The 25,808-nt window shown below is 53.6% G+C and overlaps 2 protein-coding genes across 15 annotated transcripts in view; one reads left to right on the forward strand and one right to left on the reverse strand.

Annotated features, from left to right (window-relative positions):
• The first annotated feature begins 1,847 nt into the window (after window positions 1-1,847).
• MAP1A (microtubule associated protein 1A) lies at window positions 1,848-22,685 on the forward strand. Of its 2 annotated transcripts, XM_057721933.1 has the most exons (7): window positions 1,848-2,085; window positions 3,037-3,138; window positions 11,159-11,241; window positions 11,520-11,660; window positions 11,883-20,163; window positions 20,325-20,545; window positions 20,876-22,685. In XM_057721933.1, the coding sequence occupies exons 1-7, from the start codon at window positions 1,848-1,850 to the stop codon at window positions 21,029-21,031; spliced, it is 9,222 nt and encodes a 3,073-aa protein (XP_057577916.1). In that variant the 3' UTR covers window positions 21,032-22,685. The 2 variants fall into 2 exon arrangements, with proteins under 2 accessions (XP_057577916.1, XP_057577917.1); XM_057721934.1 differs by lacking the exons at window positions 1,848-2,085; window positions 3,037-3,138 and adding an exon at window positions 8,064-8,096.
• A 333-nt stretch (window positions 22,686-23,018) lies between these two features.
• PPIP5K1 (diphosphoinositol pentakisphosphate kinase 1) overlaps window positions 23,019-25,808 on the reverse strand; it is a 48,915-nt gene continuing 46,125 nt past the window's right edge. For 12 of the 13 annotated variants that reach the window (XM_057721937.1, XM_057721936.1, XM_057721942.1 and 9 more), the window contains one exon: window positions 23,019-25,500. In XM_057721937.1, coding sequence (XP_057577920.1) covers window positions 24,503-25,500 — 998 coding nt within the window. In that variant the 3' untranslated portion in view covers window positions 23,019-24,502. The remainder of the gene's footprint in view (window positions 25,501-25,808) is intronic. The other variant, XM_057721947.1, reaches the window with a different exon arrangement.

Genomic DNA, 25,808 nt, shown 5'->3' on the forward strand with positions numbered 1-25,808 from the left:
ATTAATTTTTTTTAAAAAGCCAATTCTAGCAGGATCTGAGATCACAGGCCTGAATTTCTGCCCCTACCACCTCATCAGTGTGTGATCCTCCCTTATACCATTCAGATATTGTCTAACCTCTTCGTCAGACTTGATGAAAGCAGAGCCTATGGTTAACTGCTGCTGCCTGTTACACTGAGAACCTGTGCTAGCTAAAGGCCTCATCTCTACTGTTGCTATGGTAACTGTCCCCTTCCTCTCCCTACAATGGGATTCTGGCTCTGTCTCCATGTGGCACTCTTTTCTGATTGCAGAAAAGGAGGCCTGAACATCTCTCTACGCTCTTTGCCAGATCTGCAAATGGTGGGGTGGAGGAGGTGTAGCAGAGCATTGTCTCATGTGTCATGTAGGGTGAGGCAACCCCACCATCTTATGTTATGCCAGTACTTTTTCTCCCTCTCTGCTACAAAACGGATTTTCAGGGCCCTGTCCATTTTTTTTCCCTTTAATTGAGATGTAATTGACATAAAACATTATCTTAGCTTCAGGTAGGGCCATATCCAAAAATGGATTGGATGTTTTGCTAAACACATGTTCCATGATAGGAACCAGGACTGCTGTGAGGTATTCAAAACGCAGACACTGTCCAATCCTCCTCAGGGGCTCCAGAAAGGAGGTGGATGAGAATGTGGCTCACAGGCAGCCTTGCTGAATCAGGTACCGTGCTCCTTTCTTCCCTGTACATCTGGAAAGTGTAAGGCAAATGGGACCCCCAAAAGTGCTGCTGGAGCCCTAGGGTGAAAGACAGGCTCTGTCTGATACATACACATACAAAATGATTCCGTATCCTGGGTAAAAGAAGACACTGGAGTGCAGAGTAGGTGGTGGGGCCACACTGAGGAAAGAAGCGTAGACTTACAGCACCACACCATTTTTACAAGGATGTTTCAGTCCGTCATAAAACAATACCAGCCTCCTCAATCCTCTTTTGCATCCCGTTTTTTTTTGTTTGTTTTGTTTTAATTTTGGAAGGGCCAATCTCTTCGCTAGTTCAAACACTGCCCCTTCTGTTCTGAGAATTCCCTGGGGGAAGTAACACCATTGTGTCCCAAGGTTACCAACTCACTGTGTCACATTACTTGCAGTTGGGAAGGTCTTTCTTGGGTTTTACTCAAACCACCCTTGCTGCAGTCTGAGCTCATTGCACCCGGCAGAGATGGAGATGAGCCAACGACTATCTTCGGAATAACAACTCACCAGGGACTCAGGGCCGGAAGGTCACTCTGTCCCTCCGATACTGCACAGCCTTCTAGAGCACACCCAGAGGCCCGAGGCAATGAGCATAGAAAAACTGAGGATGGAATGTAGGACCCTGGCAGGCAGTGACAGAAGGAAAAAAAAAAAAAAAAAAAACTCCAGACAATGACACACCGACACAGAATGAGACAACCAAACTCGGAGGCAGAGAGGGACAAGATGGCTCCCCTCGCTTCGGGAAAGGCTGCGGAATTGTCGGACTGCACTTATCCGGGGAAACATCCTAACTAGAAGCTTCTCCTGGCGCCGAGGCAATAGACTTACCCCCTCCACCCGGCCCAGAGCCCCCACCCCTACTCCAGTCGGAGTGGGCGCTCCCTCGGGGAAGCGAGTGGGGGCGGAGGGGCACAGCCCCGCCCCCGCCCCCGCCCCCCAGGCCCTGCGAAACCGCAGCGCCAGACCATTGTGGCCCCAGCCCGGCCCTGCGGCGCCAGTGCCCCGCCCCCTGACAGGCAGCACCCAATGAGCGGCTCCTGCCGCCGGCCTTTAAGAACCGCGCTCACTCTTCCCCGCAGCGGACGCTGCAGGCCTAGCACTTCAGCGGAGTTTCCATGGAGACCGAGGCTGGGCCTGGGCGGCCTCGCGGCGTTGCCATGGAGACAAGTCCGGGGCTGGGGCTCCGAAGCCCCGGCTCTCCGCTGGCTCAGAACCCCACAGAACCGCGGCGCGAGGCCGGAGCCCCGGTGGCGGCGGCCCGCTGGGACCTGCGGAAACACTCCTTGCTCATCGTGATCGGCGACATCGGTACAGAGAGTCAGCTGAGGGCCGTTCGGGCCCACCTTGAACAAGGTGAGCTGCTGTCCTGGCTGCGCTCGGGACATCCTCCATCCCGTGCTTCTCTGCCATCTCCATCCTCCATCCCTCGCGTGCATTTCCTGAGGTCTGCGCGCCCTGTTAATCTGAATATCAACCCCTGTCACCTGCATCTTCTATGTTACGCGTTCGTATCCTCCCTAACTGCCAACATCTCACATCCCCAACCTTCCCGCACACCCCACGGCATTCCGCTATCTCCCTGAAGCAGGGAGGGAGGGTGAGGGGGCTGTGCAGTGCCTGGGTGGGAGGCCCTTTGGTTACACCCCTCTCTCCCGCAGTGTCTTGGGCCAGAGGTCCTGAAAGTCCTCATCATCCCCTGGAGAGTCCATGTCCCTACCTTAGTTTCTTCTTTAGGGTTTTGGAACAGGCACAGGATGCTTTTTGAACGCCGCAGACAAATCTCAAATATCCCAGTGCCAGGGGCCAACCTGAGAGAGTGACCTTCGTAGCCACAAGCTCCTCAGTCCTCCACTGCCTGTGGCGCAGTGCTGCGGAGCCACCTGCGGGTGGAAGCATGCCGCGGAGGAGTAGAGGCAAGGAGGGGGTCACGGGAAGAGAGTTTAGAATCCTACTTAGCTGTATCGGGAAGGCAGCCCCAGTATCTGGGAATGGGCTCTTGGGTGTCACTTCTATCACAGTTGGGCAACTCTGCAAGAAAATTCCTACATACAAACTCATTAATGACCAAATTTAGCCTAAACTCTGCCCTTCTCCCTCTGGCTCAGGCAAAGCCCAAGAAAGGCACAGGATGGGAGCTAGACACAGGCACTAGCCACATTTCTTAAAGACATCAGTGAGGCTGGTCATGGCAGCTGTCCTTATCCCCTCCCTCTCCTTACCCCTTCTGTGTGCTTGGAAAGGCTCCCACAAGTCCAATCCCTCTGACCTTATCTAGGTCCCTCTTTGTTTCTTTTTCTCTCACAGGGATTCTCTCCTGGAACATTGATTTATCATCCATTGACTTGAACCAACAATTGAGACTCTTCATTACCCGGCACCTAGCTCACTTCTCCTCAGAGGTCAAAGGTTAGGACTAGTGTCATTTGTCTCAGTCCTTTGGGTGGGGGCTGAAGTCCAGTCTCCCTGGCAGAACTGGCCTTGTGGGAAGTTTGGGTTGGGGAGAAGGGAGGGACTCCTGAGGGGAAAGTTGTAAAGCTTCATAGCTATCCCCACATACCCAGTATACTTCGCAGACAGATGGTATGATGGTGGAGGAAGCCTGGAGAATGTAATTTCTACTTGAGAAGAGGGTGGTTTATGGACAGCCATTGACATGCAGTAAGGGAATGATGTACCTCTTGAGTGATCAATCATCTCCCATGTAAAAATTCACTCTTTTTTTAGTGTTCCCCTTTCTGTATACTCTGGCCTCCTTGCTTCCCCTTACAGAGACCCTTGAACTCCTCACTCACCTTCCCAGGTCTTGCTTAGCACTTGCCCTCAGGCTGCACAGCCTACCCTCCAGCTTTCAGGGTTTCTGGTTCCTCCTTTGGCTCAGTCAACAGATGTCCAGAGCAGAGCAGGAACCTTGTACCAAAGGCTGATGAGCACCATGAAATCCAGAGTGGAAGCAGGGTTTCCTGGATTTGCCGCTGCAAGAACTAGTCATACTTTGAGGTTTGGCATTGAGATCAAAGTTCACAGGATGCAGTTTCCCATTCTGCTGTGTGGGAGAAATGGTCAGGAATTTGAGAAAATAATATTTTAGGAGTTATTATTCCATGACAGTATCTGTGGGGAGACTGCAAAAAACCCTACATCCCATTGTAAAAGTGCTAGGCATCTGGTCATGTTATTGGTAAATGTTAACAAACCAATTCATACACCAGTGTCTTTATGGAATATAAATCCACCCAACTCAACAGTCACTGCCATCAAATGACTGAATTCGCATCTTATACAGATAATTCTCAATTATCCAGTATAGTAGTCACTTCCCCTTCTTTTCCTAATTCTCCTGCTAACTGCCACATTGTTGGTCGTTTCCCTGATCACCTACTCCTCTAGAGCTGCTCCTGGAGAAAGAAGACAAGGTTAATATGACTAATGTTCCATTATTCTAGGAATACATGCAGCATTTTAAAAATGTGAGACTGGCATCTCTTGATGTGACTGGCTTCCCATGAAACTAACCAGTCACTGTTTTGAGACTGCCTTCTGTTTAGTATTACTCATTCCATGGCTTCCGCCATTAGCTCTAATGATTTGAAGATCAACAGTTTTACCACTTTATTTAATCCTAGGAGCTTCGGTGCAAGGCTGGATAAAGGGATGATAGCAGATGAAATTAATGACTGAATTGAAGTTTGAGGAGTATCTGCTGATGTTATTAATTCACACTGAATTCTCCAACCTTGTCCTTTTGGACACAGATGTGAGAGTAGGTTGCTTTCTGGAATGATGTAAGAATGAACGGAACTTAAACCAAAATACTTAGCCATTCTTCAGATTAAGATTTGGGGATGCTTGGGAAAACACTTACAGGGAGATGCATAGTTACTCTCAGGGACCTCTCAGAAACAAGCACTGATATACAAACACTTACTAGATCTTTTCAATCAAAGAGTTTTACCATGATATCATCAGGGGCTTAGGGCCATTATACCCAAGATCCGGGCTTACTTTTGAGCTTTTTTAGGTTTGGACATTTTCGTGGTGGCCTGTCTATGTCCCTGAAGAATAGTGGAGAATTCCCTTGAAAAACCCTCAAGGCTCAAGACAGCCACAGCCCCACCCCTGCTGGCTCCTCTTTCAGCTGTCCCTACAAACAACAGCCCAGAGCAGCTGCAGACACTTCCCCTCCCTTCAGCCTCCATTAGTGGGGAAGCTAAGGGAACAAGGCTGCTGGGATGGGCTCAATGGGATATGCCCTTATGTATATCCCATTTATGATTTAATCTACCCTCTCTCCCACCTCTCCTCAAGCCCTGGGCCATAATGCTGAAAAGGGGGACCAAAGTGTATCTTGCAATGATAGGGAGAGTGTAATCATTCCTGCCACTACCCCCTACACACACACACACACACACACACACACACACACACACACACACACACACACACACACACACACACACACACACACACACACACACACACACACACACACACACACACACACACACACACACACACACACACACACACACACTGAGAGAGAGAGAGAAGGAGGGGACCCTTAGATGGAGAGTCAGTGGCCCAGCTCCTTCTAGTGGTCAAATGTGGTAAAGGCTTTCCAAGGTGAATTGTGCACCACTTTTGTCTCCAATGGAGACTTGGAGCCTTCCTTTCTAATTCCTGCAAAAATATCTGGAGTTTCTAAGCATTTTAAAACAAACCCATAAATGATTAAAACAGTGTGAAACTGAGCTTAAATAACACTCTGATGCTACTTCTATTATTGGACACATATAGGAAAGAGAGAGGGCTTCATAATTTATAATTCATGATTGATATTCTAGGACTAAAAAAACACAGGTTGAAGGACCAGTTTGGAAGCCTTCTGTCTGACTCTGCATCACCACTGATGCACTAAGGAAGTGTTAGTTCTGTTACTTCTGCAGACAAGAAGACTATTCTGAATTAACACAACAGCTCACTGGCCCCTAGAACTGGGGTTTGCATTGCTGTCAGAAATGGGAAAGGAGGGACATGAAGAGTATTTTAAGTCTCTTCCTGCAAGCACCTCCAGTCCTGGGTTTACCTGGGAGCTAAGTTACTCTAGAGTTGAGATTCCAGTTTAGGATTTCCCTGATCACCTAGGTGACCTCTCATAAATCTTCCACAAAAGGGAGACAATTCCAGTGGCATATGTGCATTGCAGGTTTAGGATTCTAGAAATGAAGCATTTTTTCATCTTTTATGTCATTCACTCTTCATAGCATTATTGGAGGATGATACTAATATTATCTTCATTTTATAATTCAGAAAGTAAGCTTTCTGAGAGCTTAAGTGGCTTTGTTTAAAAGCGTGATTAGTAAAATGGTAGAGTCAGGTCTCAAATTCAGGACTTCTGGTCTCACTTTGTGTCTGAACTCAGGCCTCTCTCTCTTCTTTGGCATCTCACCATTTCATTGCAGCAGAGCCAAGGAACATAGCGGGTGGAGGTGTGGTTGTGGTGGGTGGCTGTTCGGAGGGTGAGGGCTGAAGGAAAACTCCACTGTGAGTTGGAACCTTGCCCAGGGTGTTGTGCTTAGGGGTAACAGCTGAGAATAAGGGTGGGCTCTGCATTGGGCTGGGAAATGTTATTTTGTTCTCAAGCCACATGTCTACTCAGTTTCCCTCTTAGCACACTCCAGAGAGCTCTAGAAAGCAGGGAGGAGATAGAAGGTTTGAGGTGGAAGAAAATAAAAACGATGAAGTGGCAGAAAGGAGGTGTTTCCCCTTGTGATGCTCGGAACTCAGCCTGGTTTGGGTTGTATATCTCCGCAGATGGCCTCCTCTAACCAAATGGGGCTGTTGCCATGCTGCTGCTTTGCATCCCCGGATCTCAGCAAGGATTCCTCCCCCTCTGGAGTCCCCCGCCCCTCCACTGGTGACTCAGCTCCTCCTCTCCTCTGGCGACAGTTTAGGGGGGATGGGGATGCTGAGAGCAGAGACTATTTTGGCTTCTTTGACCTTCAAAAGCAGCTCTTGGCAGCTAGGGGCAAGGGTGGGGCTGGTGCTGGGGTAAGAGTGGGTGGATGTCATTGTAAGGAAGGCTGTAGGAATTGGCCAGGACTGAGGAGGGTTGATGCAAGGGAAGAGGGCAGGGAAGGACTATGTGGGAATATAAGCATTGCCTGTTTGGAACTGAGTGCTAGAGCTCTCCAGACCCTCTCTGAGTCTTGGAGCACGTGTCACCAAATCTGAGACAGAGGTAGATACTAAGGGAAACAGGGCCAATATTAGAAGGATTACGATCCTATAAAATATAAAATGGAGACATCAAAGAGACACAGCAAAGTGCAGAGATAAGGGGAACAGGGACCTAACACCCTACAAAGTCATTATAAGATCTTTTTTAGTCAGAAGAGTACTTCATGTGACATTTAATAATTAGCCTATAGTAAGAAAATCTTGTAGGCCTGGGGCCCTCGTGATCTTCCTTCATCCCTTTAACTATTTCATTGAAAGGCAGAACGTGCCCTGAATCTTCAGAAAATGCCTCTTCATACCCAGTGACCAAGAATTCCAAGTATCAGTGCCTGTGTGGTTGCTATGCAGTGCTGCATTGGCACAGAATTGTATGAGATCTTAGGGCCCCTGTGCCCCACCCTAGACAGTTTAGAGATGGACTAGGGACCATGTATCTACTCCAGAATTTCAAACTACCCTCCAACCTAAAATGAGACTTATGCCTGCCCCCTCACCCCCCACCCCCCTAACTTCTATGGCTGTGGCTCAGAAGCCAGCAGAGCTTAGCGCAACTCCCTCACTTCAGTCGTCCCCAGTAGTAGTCGTCTCCTGAAGTAGTCCCCTCACTCCTACCCCATGCTTTCAGGCCCCCAGCCTCTTTGTCTCCTGCTCCTCCAGGGACTGAAGGTCACTCCCGGAGTCTGAGGGGAGACGCAGCAGATGGTTCCAGAGAGAAGGGGAGGGCCCAGGCAGCCTGTACCTCTATATCCCCCCAGTGTGTAGCACAGGGCTTTGGTCTTTTGGCTGATGCTAAAAGAATATTTCTTAACTAAGCAGGGTTGGGAGAGAAGGGCCCTGGGGCCATTGGAGGCCACCCTGACTCTGAGCTGCTAGACAACTCCTGAGCCCCCAGCCAAGCAGAAGCACCAGAGCACTGACATTGTGAAGGCAAAGAAACAGTTAAGTCTCCAGTGCCTTGTCATGGACCAGCCCCTCTTCCCCGCCCTGGCGCCGCCCTCACCATCCAGGCCCTCCCCCCTCCCCCCCTCCCCCCCCCTCCCACCCCTAGTGCTGCAGACTCTTCCCTGAAGCTGCCGGCTGAGGCCGGAGCCGCAGCCTCCATGAGGGTCTCTCTCCCACACCCCAGGGTAAGAACCAAACGGAACCAAAGGGCTTGGCACGGGGCGTGGGGGATGCTGTGATAGGGAGGTGGGATGGGGTAACTGGGAAGGGTTGACACCTAATCTGGTATGCCTGGAAGTAGCCCAGAGGGGGTGGGCAGGGTGGGGGAACAGAGAGAGAAGATGAACATTACTGGCTATGGGGCCGTCCTGGACCCAGAACCAGGAGGAGGCCAGTGGGGCCAGGACGGTGACAGGCCACCTCGCCGGCCGAGCTGAGCCGAGCTGGGAGACAGCTGCCTAGGGGCGGCAGCAGAGGGTGGTGTCACTGGCTCTGCCTGGCAGCTCCGGGCTCTGGTGGAGTGTGGGGGCCGTGTCTTTGGTAGAGGCTGAAGAATCTGAGGGAAAGGCGGATGTTATGGGAATGCACCTAATGGGAGGGTCTCTGGGTGTCAGCTGCTAGACTCTTCAGCTGCTCCTACGCGGGGGTGAACGGGACTGCGAGCTTTTGCCAAGTAAGGGGAGGTGGGGGACACTATGGAAACGAAGGGAGGAAAGGGTCATTAAGACGTGGCACGCGCCTCTTCACAGACCAACCTGTTTGCAGTGTGCTCCCCACACCCACGCCCTGCGACAAGCTTGAAACTTGGACTGTAAGCCCCCCCTTTCTGGCTCCCTCCGGGGATGGAGAGGCCACTCCGGAGACTGCGAGCACTCTCTCCCCAGCAGCTGCCCCGCATTCCCTGTCCTGTCAACCCCGCAGCTTCCCCGTCACGGCCCCACCCCCACCTCATCTCCGCTTCCCTTCCCAAGATGGGGGCTCCGAACAGAGAAGTCAGTTTCTTCTCCCTCCCTGCGTCCCCCCCCCCCCCCATGCAGAGGCAGCCAAGAAAATGACTTGTCATGCTGGGGTGGGGGGTGGGGGCGGAGCTGGAGCCTGAGCTCAGCGCGCACACTCGCGCGCACACACACACACACACTGCGGCAGACTGCAGCTGCCCCGGCGCCCCCCCCCCCCCCCACCCCGTCCCCGGCCGCCTCGCTGCGGAGACACCTGCCCTCCCGCCTGCTCAGCCTCAGCACCCGCAGCCCACCCCCAACCCCATCCCTGGCCGAGGGACGTACCCCGGCCTCACTAGATGTCCTCTCCAAAGAAAAAGGAAAAACAAGTAAATTGCCTTCAGTGGGATTGCGGAGGGGGGGGCGGAAACAGAAGAGAGAAACAGGGCTTTCTCCCAAGCCTGAGAAGGAGGGGCACAAGATATAAACCATGTAGTTGCCAGTCACAACTGGAGAGCACATGGGTGAGGGAGTGGGTCTTGCACCAAGACCAGTACTGGGATCTGAGAAGTCTAGTGGTTAAAAACCAGTCTAGGGGACGGTGGGGAATGGTAGAGAGTGGGGAAAGGGGGGTAGTAGATAGAAAGCAAATCAGTCTGCACCACAGTTATTTCTCTTTCTGACCCTCCTAGCTCAAATGTGTGACCTTGTGTGTTTGGAGGGGGGGCGGGGAGGGGGTGGAGAAGAGGACAGGAATTGCTCTTCTAAATCTAAACTGCTTAGAGCTAGCCTAGGGCTGGACGCTCCCTGAACCTTGGTATCCCTCATCCCTCACCTGCTCACGCCCACCCATGCGTGTCTCTGAGGTGGTTCTCATCCTCTGAACTGAACTCAAAGCATCCCTCAATTCCCAAGTTAATAGAAGAGAACTCTTGAACTCTGCACGGGCCCCACCTACCCTGTTCGGGGCTTGGTCTTCTGACACCATCCATAGTTCACCTCCCCTGCAGCTGCCACTGCAGCCCAGTGCTGCCAGATCTGCCCGATCCTGGCACCACCGCTCTTCCGCTTCACAAAGGCCCTGGCCCCAGGGTCCTCTTGTCTGAGCCCCAGAAAGAGGAGAGAGCACTGGGTCACAGAAGAGGGTCTGGGGGACAGGTTATGTGTCCTCCCACCAATGTCCTCCAGAAAGCCCACTCCCCAGACCATCTGTTCAACTCCGTGTTTGTAAGGTAACTCCACTGTGTGCTTCAGTCAGTAAGGGCAGGAGCAGGGGGTGGCAGCATCCTTCTTCAGGATCTCGTCTAACCTGGCACTTTCTTTCTTTGCTGCGTTGCTCGGTGTTTCATGTGAGTCTGGATAAAGGGAAGTAGAGAGATTTGAGGGTGTATTATGTTCCTCCATAGCCTGGGGAACACTCTGAACCTCTCCTACCTTATCTGTTTCTTGTTTGTGAACCCCAAACTCTCCTCTCCATGACGGAAGGCCCATAGGAGAGGTGCAAGGACGAGAGGAGAAACTGTTGGCAAGGGATGGGTTGTGGGGAGTGAACCAGGCCTCTCTGGAGCCTGGGGACCTGAAGGTGAGGTGGGAGAGGGAGCTGTGCAACCTCTGCTGGTGGAAACAGTGTGATCGTGTGCATGTTTGTGAGTGCAGGCTCGGCCTCTGAGGAACCAGAGAACAGAACAAGAGGTCCTATTTCTCCTCTGCGTTGTAACCCCCAAAGGTTTAGACAGCGCAGACGTCTCTGAGTCTTTTGGAATGGGATTTCTGGCCTCGGGTGGGGGTTTGAAGGGAGGATGAGGAGTCTGTACACACTGCACAGAAGCGCCCATCTCATTTCCAGCCACTCTGGCAAGAAAGCCCCGGGCAGAGGCAAGCTAGTGAGGAGAGAGTTGAGTGAGGATCATCGTCCCAAAAGCCCTCCCTCCAGCTGAGCCCCCCCATCCCCAGGCAGCACCAGGAGCTTAGTGCTCGAGAGGGACAGAGAGGGACAAAAGGTTCTTGTCAACAGGGCAGTCTGAGGCGGGAGTTCCAGGCAGAGGGGGTGGCAGATGAAGGGAGGGAGAAGATAGCCAGTGTGGGAGAGGGGAGGAGGAAACCCTGAAAGGGAAGGGCTGCAGGAGCCAGTCCCTAGGCCTTACTCAGCAGGTTCCAAAGTGGCAGGGATCTCAGGATAGCCAGGCTTCTCTTTCCCCTAAGCCCCATTTTTTGATAGGGCATTCTTTCCTCTCCTTCCCTACACAGTGCCTCTCCATTTTAGTCTATACCCACTTCCTTCAACACAAATTCCCGCATCTCTCCCTCAGGCCAGAGGACCCTCTGCCACCAGAGTGAGATCCTAGAGACCATCATCCTGGTAAACCCCAGTGCCGACAGCATCAACTCTGAGGTAAGGCCAGGGCCTGTGCCTTGCCACGAGGGCCTGCTGAAAGCGCTGTAACCTACCCTTGCCAGTGCTACTGCTGTGAGGACGAGAATTCCTGGACTTGCCCTAGAGTCATGCTCTCTCTGCCATCTAAGCTGCCTCACAGTCCCAGCCCCATCCTGGAGGTGTTGTGGGGCCACCAGTGGGGAGCGTGTCCTTGCAGTACTGAGGGGGACCAGGAACATTCAGTGCCCTTCCCTGGGCTTCCTCCATTTGTGACCAATCATCTCCTGCCACTCTAGGTTCACCACCTCCTTAGCAGCCCATCAGCTCACAAACTGCTGATCTTGAGTGGGCAAAGTTTAGAGCCTGGGGGAGACCTCATCCTGCAGAGTGGCACCTACTCCTATCAAAACTTTGCCCAGGTCCTTCACAACCCAGAGGTAAGTGCTATGTCTGAGTGTCTAGGAGGAACAGAACATGGGGTAGGACTAGAACTGTGGGGAGGGATCCAAGGAAGGGAAAATCCCATGTTCCTTGACCATCAGGGGTGCTGGCAGAACAGTAGATCACCTTGGAGAGAGATGGCGATTAGCAGATTGAATCTGCGTCGGGTTGAGACAACCCCAGTGACCTGATCAGCCTTCTATCTCCCATTCCTCTAGATTGCCCAACTACTCAGCAATAGAGACCCTGGGATTCAGGCTTTCCTCACCGTGTCCTGCTTAGGGGAGGGTGATTGGAGCCACCTGGGACTATCCAGTTCCCAGGAGATCCTGCACCTCCGGCTAAACCCTGAGCCCACGCTGCCCACCATGGATGGCGTGGCTGAGTTCTCTGAGTACGTCTCTGAGACTGTGGACGTGCCGTCCCCCTTTGACCTGCTGGAGCCCCCCACCTCAGGGGGCTTCCTCAAGCTCTCCAAGCCATGCTGCTACATCTTCCCTGGCGGCCGCGGGGACTCTGCCCTCTTTGCCGTTAATGGTTTCAACATCCTGGTGGATGGTGGCTCTGATCGCAAGTCCTGCTTCTGGAAGCTGGTGCGGCACCTGGACCGCATTGACTCGGTGCTGCTCACACATATAGGGGCAGACAACCTGCCAGGCATCAATGGACTGCTGCAGCGCAAAGTAGCAGAACTGGAGGAAGAGCAGTCCCAGGGCTCTAGCAGCTATAGCGACTGGGTGAAGAACCTTATCTCCCCTGAGCTTGGAGTTGTCTTCTTCAACGTGCCCGATAAGCTGCGGCTGCCAGATGCCTCACGGAAGGCGAAGCGCAGCATTGAGGAGGCCTGCCTCACTCTACAGCACCTAAACCGCCTGGGCATCCAGGCCGAGCCCCTCTACCGTGTGGTCAGCAACACCATCGAGCCACTGACCCTCTTCCACAAGATGGGTGTGGGCCGCCTGGACATGTACGTCCTCAACCCTGTCAAGGACAGCAAGGAGATGCAGTTCCTCATGCAGAAGTGGGCAGGCAACAGTAAAGCTAAGACAGGCATTGTGCTGGCTAATGGGAAGGAGGCTGAGATCTCGGTGCCCTACCTGACCTCTATCACTGCTCTGGTGGTCTGGCTACCAGCCAACCCCACTGAGAAGATTGTGCGTGTGCTTTTTCCAGGGAATGCTCCCCAGAACAAGATCTTGGAGGGCCTGGAAAAGCTTCGACACCTGGACTTCCTGCGCTATCCAGTGGCCACGCAGAAGGACCTGGCCACTGGGGCTGTGCCTGCCAACCTCAAACCCAGCAAAATCAAACAGCGGGCTGATAGCAAGGAAAGCCTTAAGGCCACGACCAAGACAGCCGTGGGCAAGCTGGCCAAACGGGAGGAGGTGGCCGAAGAGGGAGCCAAGGAGGCCCGCTCAGAACTGGCCAAGGAGTTAGCCAAGACGGAGAAGAAGGTAAAAGAGTCATCTGAGAAGCCCCCAGAGAAGCCTGCCAAGCCCGAGAGGGTGAGGACAGAGTCGAGTGAGGCACTGAAGGCAGAGAAGCGAAAGCTTATCAAAGATAAGGTGGGGAAGAAGCACCTGAAAGAAAAGGTATCAAAGCTGGAAGAGAAAAAAGACAAAGAGAAAAAAGAGATCAAGAAGGAGAGGAAGGAGCTCAAGAAGGAGGAAGGAAGGAAGGAGGAAAAGAAGGATGTCAAGAAGGAGGAGAAGAGGAAAGATACCAAACCTGAGGTCAAAAAGATTTCCAAGCCAGACCTGAAGCCGTTTACCCCTGAGGTACGTAAGACCCTCTACAAAGCCAAGGCCCCCGGCAGAGTCAAGATGGACAAGAGCCGGGCTGCCCGTGGGGAGAAGGAGCTACCCTCTGAGCCCCGGACACCACCAGCCCAGAAGGGGGCTGCACCACTCCCAACAAGGGAGCTGGCCTTGTCTTCACCAGAGGACCTTACACAGGACTTTGAGGAGCTGAAGCGTGAGGAGAGGGCGTTGCTGGCTGAACAAAGCGACACAGGACTAGGAGAGAAACCACTCCCCCCAGACACTGCAGAGGAGGGACTCCCAAGCACAGCGGCCCAGGCAGCACCCCCCTCTGTCCCAAGCCTGGAACCAGAAGAGCCTGTGATGAAGGAGAAAGAGGTTGTCCCAGACATCCCTGAAGAACAAGGCATCAAAGACAGAGGCCCAGACTCTGGGGCTGAAACAGAGGAAGAGAAAGATACCTGGGAGGAAAAGAAGCCAAAGGAATCAGACGGGCTCCCTGACAGAACAGAAGCCAGAGAGGAAAGTGAACCTGAGGTAAAGGAGGATGTGATAGAGAAGGCTGAGTTAGAGGAAATGGAGGAGCTACACCCTTCAGATGAGGAGGAAGAGGAAGAGACAAAGGCTGAGGGTTTTTACCAAAAACATATGCAAGAAGCCTTGAAGGTAACACCAAGGGGCAGGGAGGCTCTTGGGGGCCGGGAACTGGGACTCCAAGGCAAGGCCCCTGAGAAGGAGACCTCGTCATTCCTAAGTAGCCTGGCCACCCCTGCAGGAGCCACTGAGCACGTTTCTTACATTCAGGATGAGACAATCCCTGGCTACTCGGAGACTGAGCAGACCATCTCAGATGAGGAGATCCATGATGAGCCAGAGGAGCGTGCAGCTCCACCTAGATTTCCTACAGGTACTTATGACCTCCCTGGGCCTGAAGGTCCTGGCCCCTTTGAGGCTAGCCAGCCTGCAGACAGTGCTGTTCCCGCCACCTCCAGCAAAGGCTATGGAGCACCAGAGGCGGAACTCACCTACCCCCCCAACATGGTGGCCGCCCCTCTGGCTGAAGAGGAGCACGTGTCCTCGGCCACCTCAATCACTGAGTGTGACAAGCTTTCTTCCTTTGCCACATCCGTGGCTGAGGACCAGTCCGTGGCTTCACTCACAGCTCCCCAGACAGAAGAGACAGGCAAGAGCTCCCTGCTGCTTGACACGGTCACAAGCATCCCCTCATCCCGCACTGAAGCCACTCAGGGCTTGGACTACGTACCATCAGCTGGTACCATCTCACCCACCTCCTCACTGGAAGAAGACAAAGGTTTCAAATCACCACCGTATGAGGATTTCTCTGTGACTGGGGAGTCGGAGAAGAGAGGAGAGATTGTAGGGAGAGGCTTGTCTGGAGAGAGAGCCGTGGAAGAGGAAGAGGAGGAGATTGCAAATGTACAGATGTCTGAGAAACTACCTGGTCAGTATGGACCCCCGATGTTAGCTGCCCCTGGGCACACCCTACATCCAGGGGAACCAGCCCTTGGAGAAGCGGAGGAGCGCTGCCTCAGCCCAGATGACAGCACAGTGAAGATGGCCTCTCCCCCACCATCTGGCCCACCCAGTGCCACCCATACGCCCTTTCATCAGTCCCCAGTGGAGGAAAAGTCTGAGCCCCAAGACTTTCAGGAAGCAGACTCCTGGGGAGATACTAAGCGTACACCAGGTGTGGGTAAGGAAGATGCCACAGGGGAGACAGTCAAGCCAGGGCATGAAGAGGGTACACTAGAGGAGGAAGGAAAGGTGCCACCTCCCAGGAGCCCCCCGGCCCAGGAAGCACCCATTGGCATTGTTGGGGGACATGCAGGCTGTACTATCCAACTGCTGCCAGAACAGGACAAAGCAATAGTCTTTGAGACTGTGAAGGCAGGAGAGCCCACAGGCCTGACTGTAGAAACAGAAGCCCTTCCCAGAGATTTCAGAACATCACTCCAAGAACCTGGTGAACCTCAGAAAGATGATGTGCTCCAATTTCCTGACCAAGGCCTCTCCCCTGAAGAGGCAGAGTCCCTCTCTGTCCTCAGCGTGGTCTCCGCAGACACTGCCAACCAAGAAGCCATCCCTAGGTCTCCCTGTGGCCTGACAGAGCAGCACCTACACAAAGACCTTTGGCCACAGGTATCTCCAGAAGACACCAGGTCACTTTCTCTCTCAGAAGAGAGTCCCAGCAAAGAGACCTCTCTGGATATCTCTTCTAAGCAGCTGTCTCCAGAGAGCCTTGGCACCCTCCAGTTTGGGGAACTAAGCCTTGGAAAGGAAGAAAAAGGGCCTCTGATGCAGGCCGAGGACACCTCTCACCAGCTAGCCCCCGTGTCTATTCCAGAAGCCCATGCAGCCACAGTGACGCCTCCCACAGGTGGGACCACTGGATTCTCTGCACAAGCAGACATCACAGATGAGAGCCCCGACGGAGAATTACCTGCCAGCTCCTTCTCTCACTCTACACCGCTGGGAGATGGGAAGCACTCACCTGAAGTGGTCACAAGCCCTGGTGAACACATTCTGACACCTGACAGCTCCCTCACCAAGAGTCCTGAGTCCTTGCCAAGCCCTGCCATGGAGGTTATTGCCATGGAGTGGGAAGGTAAAGTTCCAGAGGTGAAAGACAGACCCCCAGAGCAGAAGCAGAAGGTACCTGAGCCAACGGATGAAGTCCTACCGCAGAAGGACAAAAGTCTGGAGCAGAAGGATACTGTCATAGAGCAGAAGGATACTGCCATCTATCAGAAAGATGAGGTTCTGGAAGAAAAGGACAAGGCTGTGGAACAGCAGGATAAGGCTTTGGAACAAAAAGGCAGAGACTTGGAACAGAGGGACACAGCCCTGGAACAGAAGGACAAGGCCCTGGAAGGAAAAGACAAAGACTTAGAACCTAAAGACAGAGACTTAGGCCCAAAAGACAAGGTCCTGGAACAGGAGGACAAGGTCCTAGAAGAGAAAGATGAAATCTTAGAACAAAAAGTCAGAGACTTTGAACATAAAGACAAGTTTCTGGAACAGGAGGACAAGGTCCTAGAAGAGAAAGATGAAGTCTTAGAACAAAAGGTCAGAGACTTTGAACATAAAGACAAGTTTCTGGAACAGGAGGACAAGGTCCTAGAAGAGAAAGATGAAGTCTTAGAACAAAAAGTCAGAGACTTTGAACATAAAGACAAGGTTCAGGGGGACAAGGTGCCTGAATTGAAGGGCAAGGCCTTAGAACAGAAAGATGAAGCCCCTGAGCAGGACAAGGCCCCAGAACAGAAGGACAAGGCCTTGGAAAAGAAGGACCAGGCTTTAGAACAAAAATACTGGGCCCTAGAACAGAAGGGTGAAGCTCTGGAACAAAACATTAAGGCTGTTGAACAAAAAGATAAGATTCTGGAAGAGAAGGACACAATTCAGAAGCAGGAGAGTCCTGTGCAGGAGAGTAAAACCATGACACCAAAGGAGAAGATCCTAGAGGGAAAATCTCCAGAAAAAGTCAAGGCTGTGGAACAGAAAGAAGAAGCTCTGCTGGAGAAGACCAAAGCTCTAGGGCTGGAAGAGAGCCCAGTGCAGGAGGACAAGGCCCAGGAGCAGGATGAGAAGTACCAGAAGGAGCACGACGTGGTCCAGGAGGCGCGAAAAACATCTCCAACCAGAGGAGAGCCAGTTGGAGAACAGAAGGAGCCTGCCCGGCCATGGGAGGATACATCTCCTGAGCAGGAGGACAGGTACTGGAGGGGCAGAGAGGATTTGGTCCTGGAACAGGACACATACTGGAGGGAGCTGAGCTGTGAGCGGAAGGTCTGGTTCCCTCATGAGCTGGGTGGCCAGGCGGCCCGGCCACGGTACACAGAAGAGCGGGAGAGCACCTTCCTTGATGAGGGGCCGGATGATGAGCAGCAAGTGCCCCCCTTGGAGCGTACACCCCAGAGTCCCTGGGCCTCAGACTTTAAGGGCTTCCAGGAGCCCTCACCACAGAAGGGGCTGGAGGTGGAGCGCTGGCTTGCTGAGTCACCAGTCGGGCTGCCACCAGAGGAAGAGGACAAGCTGACTCGCTCCCCTTTTGAGATCATCTCTCCTCCGGCCTCCCCACCTGAGATGGTTGGACAGAGGGGTCCACCGGCCCCAGGACAAGAGAGCCCTATCCCAGATCCTAAGCCCATGCCACCCATGAGGAATGAACCCACCACCCCCTCATGGCTGGCTGACATCCCACCATGGGTGCCCAAGGACAGACCCCTGCCCCCTGCACCCCTCTCACCAGCTCCAGCTCCCCCAACGCCTGCCCCAGAGCCACACACTCCCGCACCCTTCTCTTGGGGCACAGCCGGGTACGACAGCGTGGTGGCTGCAGTGCAGGAGGGGGCGGCTGAATTGGAAGGCGGGCCGTACTCCCCGCTAGGGAAGGACTACCGCAAGGCTGAAGGGGAAAGGGAAGAAGAAGGTGGGGTTGGGGCTCCTGGCAGCAGCCCCCGCAGCTCAAAGGTCCCAGAGGCCAGTGAGAGCCATGCCTCTAAGGAGCCTGAGCAGACGGAGCCCGAGCGGAGAGAGCCCACACCCTACCCTGATGACCGAAGCTTTCAGTACGCAGACATCTATGAGCAGGTGATGCTCACTGGGCTGGGCCCTGCACGCCCCACTCGAGAGCCTCCGCTTGGAGCAGCCGGGGATTGGCCCCCACACATCTCAACCAAGGAGGAGGCTGCTGGCCGAAACACATCTGCAGAGAAGGAGCTTTCGTCTCCTGTCTCACCCCATCGCCTCCAATTCGACACTCCAACCTTCAGCTATGCAGCTCTGGCGGGACCTACCGTACCCCCCCGGCAGGAGCCTGAGCCAGGGCCAAGCGTGGATCCCAGCCTCACCCCACCTGCAATACCTCCCCGTGCTCCTATCCCCCAGAGCAAAGGCCCAAGCCCTGCACTTAATGGTAACATCCTGAGCCATAGCCCAGATAGGAGAACCCCATCTCCCAAGGAACCAGGCCGTGGTCACTGGGATGACAGCACCAGTGACTCAGAGCTGGAGAAGGGGGCTCGGGAGCAGCCCGAGAAAGAGGCCCAGTCGCCAAGTCCCCCGCAACCCATGCCTGCAGGCCCCTCTACCTTGTGGCCTGAAAGTGAGGCACATGCCAGCCCTTCCTCGGACTCTCACCTGGGTCCTGCCCGACCCAGCCTGGACTTCCCTGCGTCAGCCTTTGGCTTCTCCTCATTGCAGCCAGCTCCCCCACAGCTGCCCTCTCCTGCAGAACCCCGCTCGGCACCCTGTGGGTCCCTTGCCTTCTCTGGGGACCGAGCTTTGGCTCTGGTTCCAGGGCCCCCCACCAGACCCCGGCATGATGAGTACTTAGAAGTATCCAAGGCCCCCAGCCTGGACTCCTCACTGCCCCAGCTGCCATCACCCAGCTCTCCTGGGGCCCCTCTCCTCTCCAGTCTGCCACGACCTGCCTCACCAGCCCTGTCTGAAGGCTCCTCCTCTGAGGCCACCACACCTGTGATTTCGAGTGTGTCTGAGCACTTCCCTCCCGGCCTGGAGGCTGCTGAACAAGGATCTGTAGAGCTGGTCCCGGGAATGGAACCAGCTGTGCATAGCCTCTGGGACCTCACTCCTCTGAGCCCAGCACCTCCAGCTTCACTGGACTTGGCCCCAGCTCCGGCTCCAAGCCTCCCTGGAGACATGGATGACGGCACCCTGCCCTGCCGCCTGGAGTGCTCAGGGGCAGCCACCAAGAAGCCAAGCCCTTCACAGGGTCCCTCCGGGGATCCTGCCACCAATGGCCCGGCTGAAACCAGCCCCAAGCTCCCAGGCCCTGCCGCAGCCAAGGCTGAGAAAGAAAAGGCTGAGGCCTGCCCCGCCTGGGAACGTGGGGCCTGGCCTGAGGGAGCTGAGAGGAGCTCCAGGCCTGACACGCTGCTCTCCCCTGAGCAGCCACTGTGCCCTGGAGGGGCCTCTGGAGACCAACCTAGAAGTGTTTCCCCTGAGATTGAGGCTGGGCCCCAGGGATGTGCGGCTGAGCCCCGGCCCCGTCGTGGCGAGCTCTCTCCATCCTTCCTGAACCCACCTCTGCCTCGATCCACGGATGACAGTGACCTCTCAGCTGAGGAAGCTCGGCTGGTAGGGAGAGGGGGGCGGCGCCGGACAGGGGCCCCAGGGGCCACGGGGGGCCCATGCCCCGTGGCAGACGAGACACCCCCAACATCAGCCAGCGACTCAGGCTCCTCACAGTCAGATTCTGATGTTCCGCCAGAAACTGAGGAGTGTCCATCCATCACAGCTGAGGCAGCTCTCGACTCAGATGAAGATGGGGACTTCCTGCCTGTGGACAAAGCTGGTGGTGTCAGTGGGACTCACCATCCCAGACCTGGCCAAGACCCACCCCCTACCCCCCAGCCAGACCCGCGCCCATCCCCTCCCCGCCCTGATGTGTGCATGGCTGACCCCGAGGGGCTCAGCTCAGAGTCTGGAAGGGTGGAGAGGCTACGGGAGAAGGAGAAGGCACAGGGGAGAGTCGGCCGCAGGGCCCCGGGCAGGGCCAAGCCAGCGTCTCCTGCCCGGCGTCCGGATCTTCGGGGAAAACGTTCACCCACCCCTGGTAAAGGGCCTGCAGATCGAGCATCCCGGGTCCCACCCCGACCACGCAGCACTCCGAGCCAGGTCACCCCAGCAGAGGAAAAGGATGGACACAGCCCAGTGTCCAAAGGCCTTGTCAATGGACTCAAGGCAGGACCAAGTAAGTATAACCTGGAAAGTGGGAGAGATTGTGGTTTGGGGCTGGATGTGGCTGGTCAGGGACTCCAGTGGGAGGGAGGGAGGGGGAGGGGGAAGGGAGGGAGAAGATTGCCAAAAGAGTTCTATTTTGCCTCTACAATGAGTCCTGTGTTGTCTCTACAGCGGCCTTGGCTTCCAAGGGCGGCTCTGGCTCCCCTGTATATGTGGATCTCGCCTATATCCCGAATCACTGCAGTGGCAAGACTGCTGACCTTGACTTCTTCCGACGAGTGCGTGCATCCTACTATGTGGTCAGTGGGAATGACCCTGCCAACGGCGAGCCAAGCCGGGCTGTGCTGGATGCCCTGCTGGAGGGCAAGGCGCAGTGGGGGGAGAATCTTCAGGTGAGTGGCAAGGAACACCAAGGAGGTAGTCTGGTCAAAGTTTACTCAGAGGCAGCAATGGAACACGGTCTCTACTTACAATGGGACTGAGGGGCACTTCCCTAGAGGTCCAGTGGTGGTCCATGCTTCCCCTGCTGGGGGCACAGGTTCAGTCCCTGGTTGGGGAATTAAGATACTGCATGCCTTGCAGCACGGCCGAAAAATAAATAAAATAAAAGGCCTGAGCTCTCTACGGGCAGTGGAACTACGTCCTGGACCGTCAGGTGCCTGATGCCCTGACTTCCCTTTCCTCCACGTTCTCACCTCAGGGATGTCTTGTCTCACACCTAGGTGACTCTGATCCCTACTCACGACACGGAGGTGACTCGTGAGTGGTACCAGCAGACACACGAGCAGCAGCAACAACTGAACGTTCTGGTCCTGGCGAGCAGCAGCACCGTGGTCATGCAGGACGAGTCCTTCCCAGCCTGCAAGATTGAGTTCTGAAGGAACCACTATCCCTTCCCCAAGGATCTGCTCCCCCAGCTCCCTTAGAGAATGGCTACTGCTGAGTCCTTTGGGGTTGAGGGACATGGGAGTTGAGGGGGAGCACAGGGACTGGATGTCTCGTGGGAACTTAGGCTGGGCTAAATGGGAGGGGTTGTTCCTCCCCTTCATCCATGCCTGAAAGGAGTCTCAAAACCAAAGGTAACAGGATTAGGATAGGGGAAGGGTACAAAATTAGGATACAAGGTCATGTGATGCCTGAGAACCCTGGAGTGACACCCTCTCCTAGCCCTGCCTAATGCTGATGTCGGGTGGGGAGTGAGGCTGGGTCTCAGAGAGCAACCTCCTCCCTCATGGAGGGAGACCATATCCCCAACCCCAGGGACCTCTTTATCTTTATTTATTTAGCATCCCAAGGAAAGATTCCCGGTAGTAATTCATGTGACCTGGGGGCAGGGTACTGTCAGTGAGGTGCCCAGAGCTGCGTCCCTTCCTCCATCTCCCATTCCCTTCCCCACCAGAGTCTGGGTTCCAGCAAGGGCCTGGGGGTACGCCACTGCTACACTGTCCCACTGCTTCCCTCTGTATCTGAATGTCTCAATCCAAAACTTGAAGCTCTTTTGACGAACAGATTTGTGAGAGAAGAAAGGAGCTTATCCTCCTAGCCCCTGCTTCATACCATTCACATCCCAGAGCTGTGTTCAGACCAGGCCCACTGGGCAGCACAAATGAGCAAGGAGAGCCCAGCCCCAATCCCAGAATTTTTCCAAGCTCCCTGACCTTATGAAGTTTTCACCCATCCGTTCCAACTTTCCTGGTCCCCTTCTCATACCTGCCTGGCTTATCTGCATGTGGTCACCTGCTGTGGCCTGGTGTGTAATGGGTTCCAAAGCCACTGCCTGACATCCCAACATTTGACACCCCGGCAATGTGTGACTCCCCCAAAATTCCACCATGCCATCCTGCAGCTGAAATGGGAACACTGGCTGCCTTTCCAGCCCCAAATTCTTGGACAGAGGATCTGGGAGCTGGAGGCCATGCCAGAGGACTTGGGGAAAATGAGAGGGAGGAAGGAAAGAGGGAGAGGAAGCTGAACTAAGGCTTAACTCCTACTGAGTGAGATGAAAACAGGCCGAAAATACCACCCCAGGAGAGGACCTCACCCCAAGCAAGCCAATAAGCAGCCCTGCCAGACTACTGCCGGACTGAGAAATCCAGACGCTCATCAGGGCCCGGCTTCTCTGCCAACTGACTGTGTGGAAACCAAAACGAGCCCGCCTGTGTTCTTCCTAGCTCCCACCTTCTCGTGCTGCTGTGCTCTGCTCTTCCCCACACTTCCCTGCTATAGTTCCCAGCTGCTGTAACGGAGCCGCCTCCAACCCTAACAATAAATCAAATTCATTACAGCTGCTGTAGTGCTGCTCAGGCTTTTTCTGACTCCACACATTGCTTAGTTGCTGGGCCCTGGCTTCTGCCTCTCTGCTTCTACTAGCATTGTCATCTATCTCAATGCCTTTGATGACTGGAAGCAGTTCCAGGACCCAGGGAAGCCAGAGAATATAGGGTGGGTGATGGGAGAAAAAGTTATGGGAAGCCAGCATAATTTCTGAAAATAGGTGAGAAGGCCCAAGTGTGGGGAATAGGAACTGAGGGTAGGGACATACAGTTGGTTTGGGGGAGGGAAGAGAGGCAGGGGCCTCCTGGGAAGGGGATCTGCATACCTTGGGGTCAAGAGCTAAGGACTGAATAACCAGCATCAGATACCTTGCACAGAACACCATAGAGGTAAGGAGTTGATGGGCCCTAAGAGATCCAGAGCCTATTGAGGTGGTAAACAGCTTTTACCTGTGCAGTCAGGATTTCCATGAAGTATTATAAAATGTTGGATTTTCCTCTGCAGTGAAACCCTTTATAGTCCTGGGTGTCAGGAGAGGCCAAGTTGTGAATGTGAATACATGGGGAGAGGGATATCCCAGCCTTCCTAGTGTTCTAGGCTTTCCCAATATAAAGACGTCAAGGGTGCAAAAAAAGAGCATAACCCCTTTATATCAATTCCTCAATTCCTCCTGACACTCACTTCCAAGCATCAGAGTTAAAAATTGAGGGTGATTCCAATGATCCGGTGAGAAGGCATTGTACCCTTTGGTGCTTCACAGAGATACAACCTCTCTTCCTGGGAACACTACTTATTTAAGAAATTTTGGGATGGTGGGCCGATTGCCATAGGGACTCCTTGGGATGCTTGATCTCCATATTTTTAAGGCCCACTCCTGCTTAACTACAATGGCTTTTGACTGGTTCAGATTAATTCAGTCATAGACATGACTGACCTACAGTCATATTCATTCTTGAATTCACAAGGACATCATCACCACCACTACTGTTCTCATTGTTTCATATTTATTGAGCACTCATAATGTTCCAGCCCCCCACTCCAATGACCACATCACCCCTGCTACTCACCCCCTTCCCCATCCCCATCCCCATATCTTTGGGAAAAGCTTCATAATCACACCTGGCCTTAAAGACACAATGATATAAGGACAAATCCTTTGGGGACCCTGGAGTATTTGGTCTTTGGCCAGTCTGTCCCTGGTACTACTACAGAAATTATATATATATATATATATATATATATATATATATAACCTTTGCTCATGTCTGTACAATATTGATCTCTGCTGATTGCTTAAAATAGAACCTGATTTTCTCTACTACAACATCTCCTAAGCCATACAGCCCCACAACAAAAAGAGGCCCAGCTTTACAGATTGGCCAAGAACTGCCAGAACATTTTAAGTAGTTACTCTAAAATTTTCACAGTAAATTAATATCTATTTTTCCCTAGAGATATTGCCCAGAGGAACAGGACTAGGGCAGAGAGGACACCTGGGGATGATATGGAAACACCCATAAGCCCAATCTAAAATTTAATGGCCATGACGGATATTTGTTTGAGAAAGGAACTCTTTTTTACCCAGACATTTCAGACAGCCATCCTGGGCCCACCTGAGGATACTAACAAAGACAAGAGTTCCCCAAATGCACATATGGTCTAAGGGTACCTTGAAAAGTTGTGAATATTTCCGGGAAAAGTGCAGACCTTGGAGTCCCCTTTTGTACTTGCTACCCCCCGATGGTGTCTTCAGCAGTTAAGTGGCATTTCCTTCACCAATCTGGGATTTCCTGCGAGGATCAGAGAAGGTTAGGTAATGACAGACCCGTCTACCCCTTGAAGGAAATTGTATTCAAGTCTAATGGCTGGGTGAGGAGTCAACAGCTGGCTTTAACATGAAATTGGCTCCTCCCCAAGCCCAGCTCTGGCACATATATGCTTCATGCCAAGAGGACTGCTTCCTCAGACACCTCTGGTGAGATCCAAGGCCTTAATGCTGGCAGGTGAGTTAGCCAACAGAAAAAGTTGCTAGCTCAAATGGCTGGTATAGTGTGATACCACTAATGAGAAAATGATTAATCACATGTTGCTGGTGGAGGGGGTGTGTTCTGGTCATGGGCTAGAGACTGGCTCTGAGGGTTTGCATTGCTAGATAGATACTGGACTTGGGGAACATCCTCTCCAGACAGCTGGTCAATCAACTCAGGGATCACATAGGACTGCTGCTGATTCATCTCCTCTGGGACCTCCTGCATGTGCAGGTCACCCTCCTCTGGGACCTCCTGCATGTGCAGATCACCCTCCCCAGGGAACTCTTGGAATGGTTGATCAACCTCAGGGATGTCCCGAGACAACAAATTGATTGCAGAAGTCTCCTGGGCCAGCCTGCCAACGTCCACAGAGAATTCCTGGCATGGCTGGCTGAGCTCCTCAGGGATCTCCTGGGCTGGCTTGCCAACTTCCACAAGGATTTCCTGGGCCAGGCCACCAACCCCTACAGGGAACCCATGCACCAGCCTGCCAACCTCTACAGGGACCCCCTGGCGTGGCTGGTTGACCTCCTCAGAGTTCTCCTGGCAAAGCCTGCAAGCTTCCTCAGAGGCTTTCTGGTACAGCTGGCTGGCATTCTGGCATGGTTGGCTGAGCTGAGGGACCTCCTGGCATGTCTGGTTAACATCATCATGGTTCTCCTTGCATGGCTGGCTGATGTCAGGGACTTCCTGGTATGGCTGGCTGACCTCTTCAGGGATGTCCTGGCATGGTTGGCTGATGTCAGGGGCCTCCTGGCATGGCTGGCTGACCTCCTCAGCAACCTCCTGGCATGACTGGCTGGTTTCCACAGGTGGTTCCTGTGGGTACTGGTTTCGTTCAAAGGGCTCTTGCTCCCCTTCTACAGGGAGCTCTTGTGCTCCATTCCCAGGGGTCTCCTGGAGCAGCCCAAGACCTTGATGTTCTTCAGTCACATGTGAACTTAGGGAGGGGTGATCACTGAAGCCAAAATGGCAGTTACCATCCACTGCAGTAGGGGAGGAAGGACCAGCACTGGACACAGTGCTGGAAGGGCCACTGCTGTCTGCAAAGCAAAGTCAGGAGACCAAGTCAGACAAGCTGAAAGAGTAGGCTCTACGTACGTAGTTTGAATGCCAGAACAGATGGCCTATATTACTCATGTCTTGGGGATAGAGGGTCTGAATTCTTCCTAAGTTATGCAAAGACTCCTAAGTTAGCCTAGCCCAGGAACTACTGCTCTGGCCTAACGTGTACTACAGGAGTGGTACTAAGGGACATCTAAGACTTCAGGAGTGAGCGCTGAGGCCCACTTCATCCAGTTCTTTCATAAATGTACTCCCTTCCAACTCCAAATTCCCATGGCCCCTCATT

The sequence above is a fragment of the Hippopotamus amphibius genome, chromosome 2, assembly GCF_030028045.1.
Source record: "Hippopotamus amphibius kiboko isolate mHipAmp2 chromosome 2, mHipAmp2.hap2, whole genome shotgun sequence".
NCBI lineage: Eukaryota > Metazoa > Chordata > Mammalia > Artiodactyla > Hippopotamidae > Hippopotamus > Hippopotamus amphibius.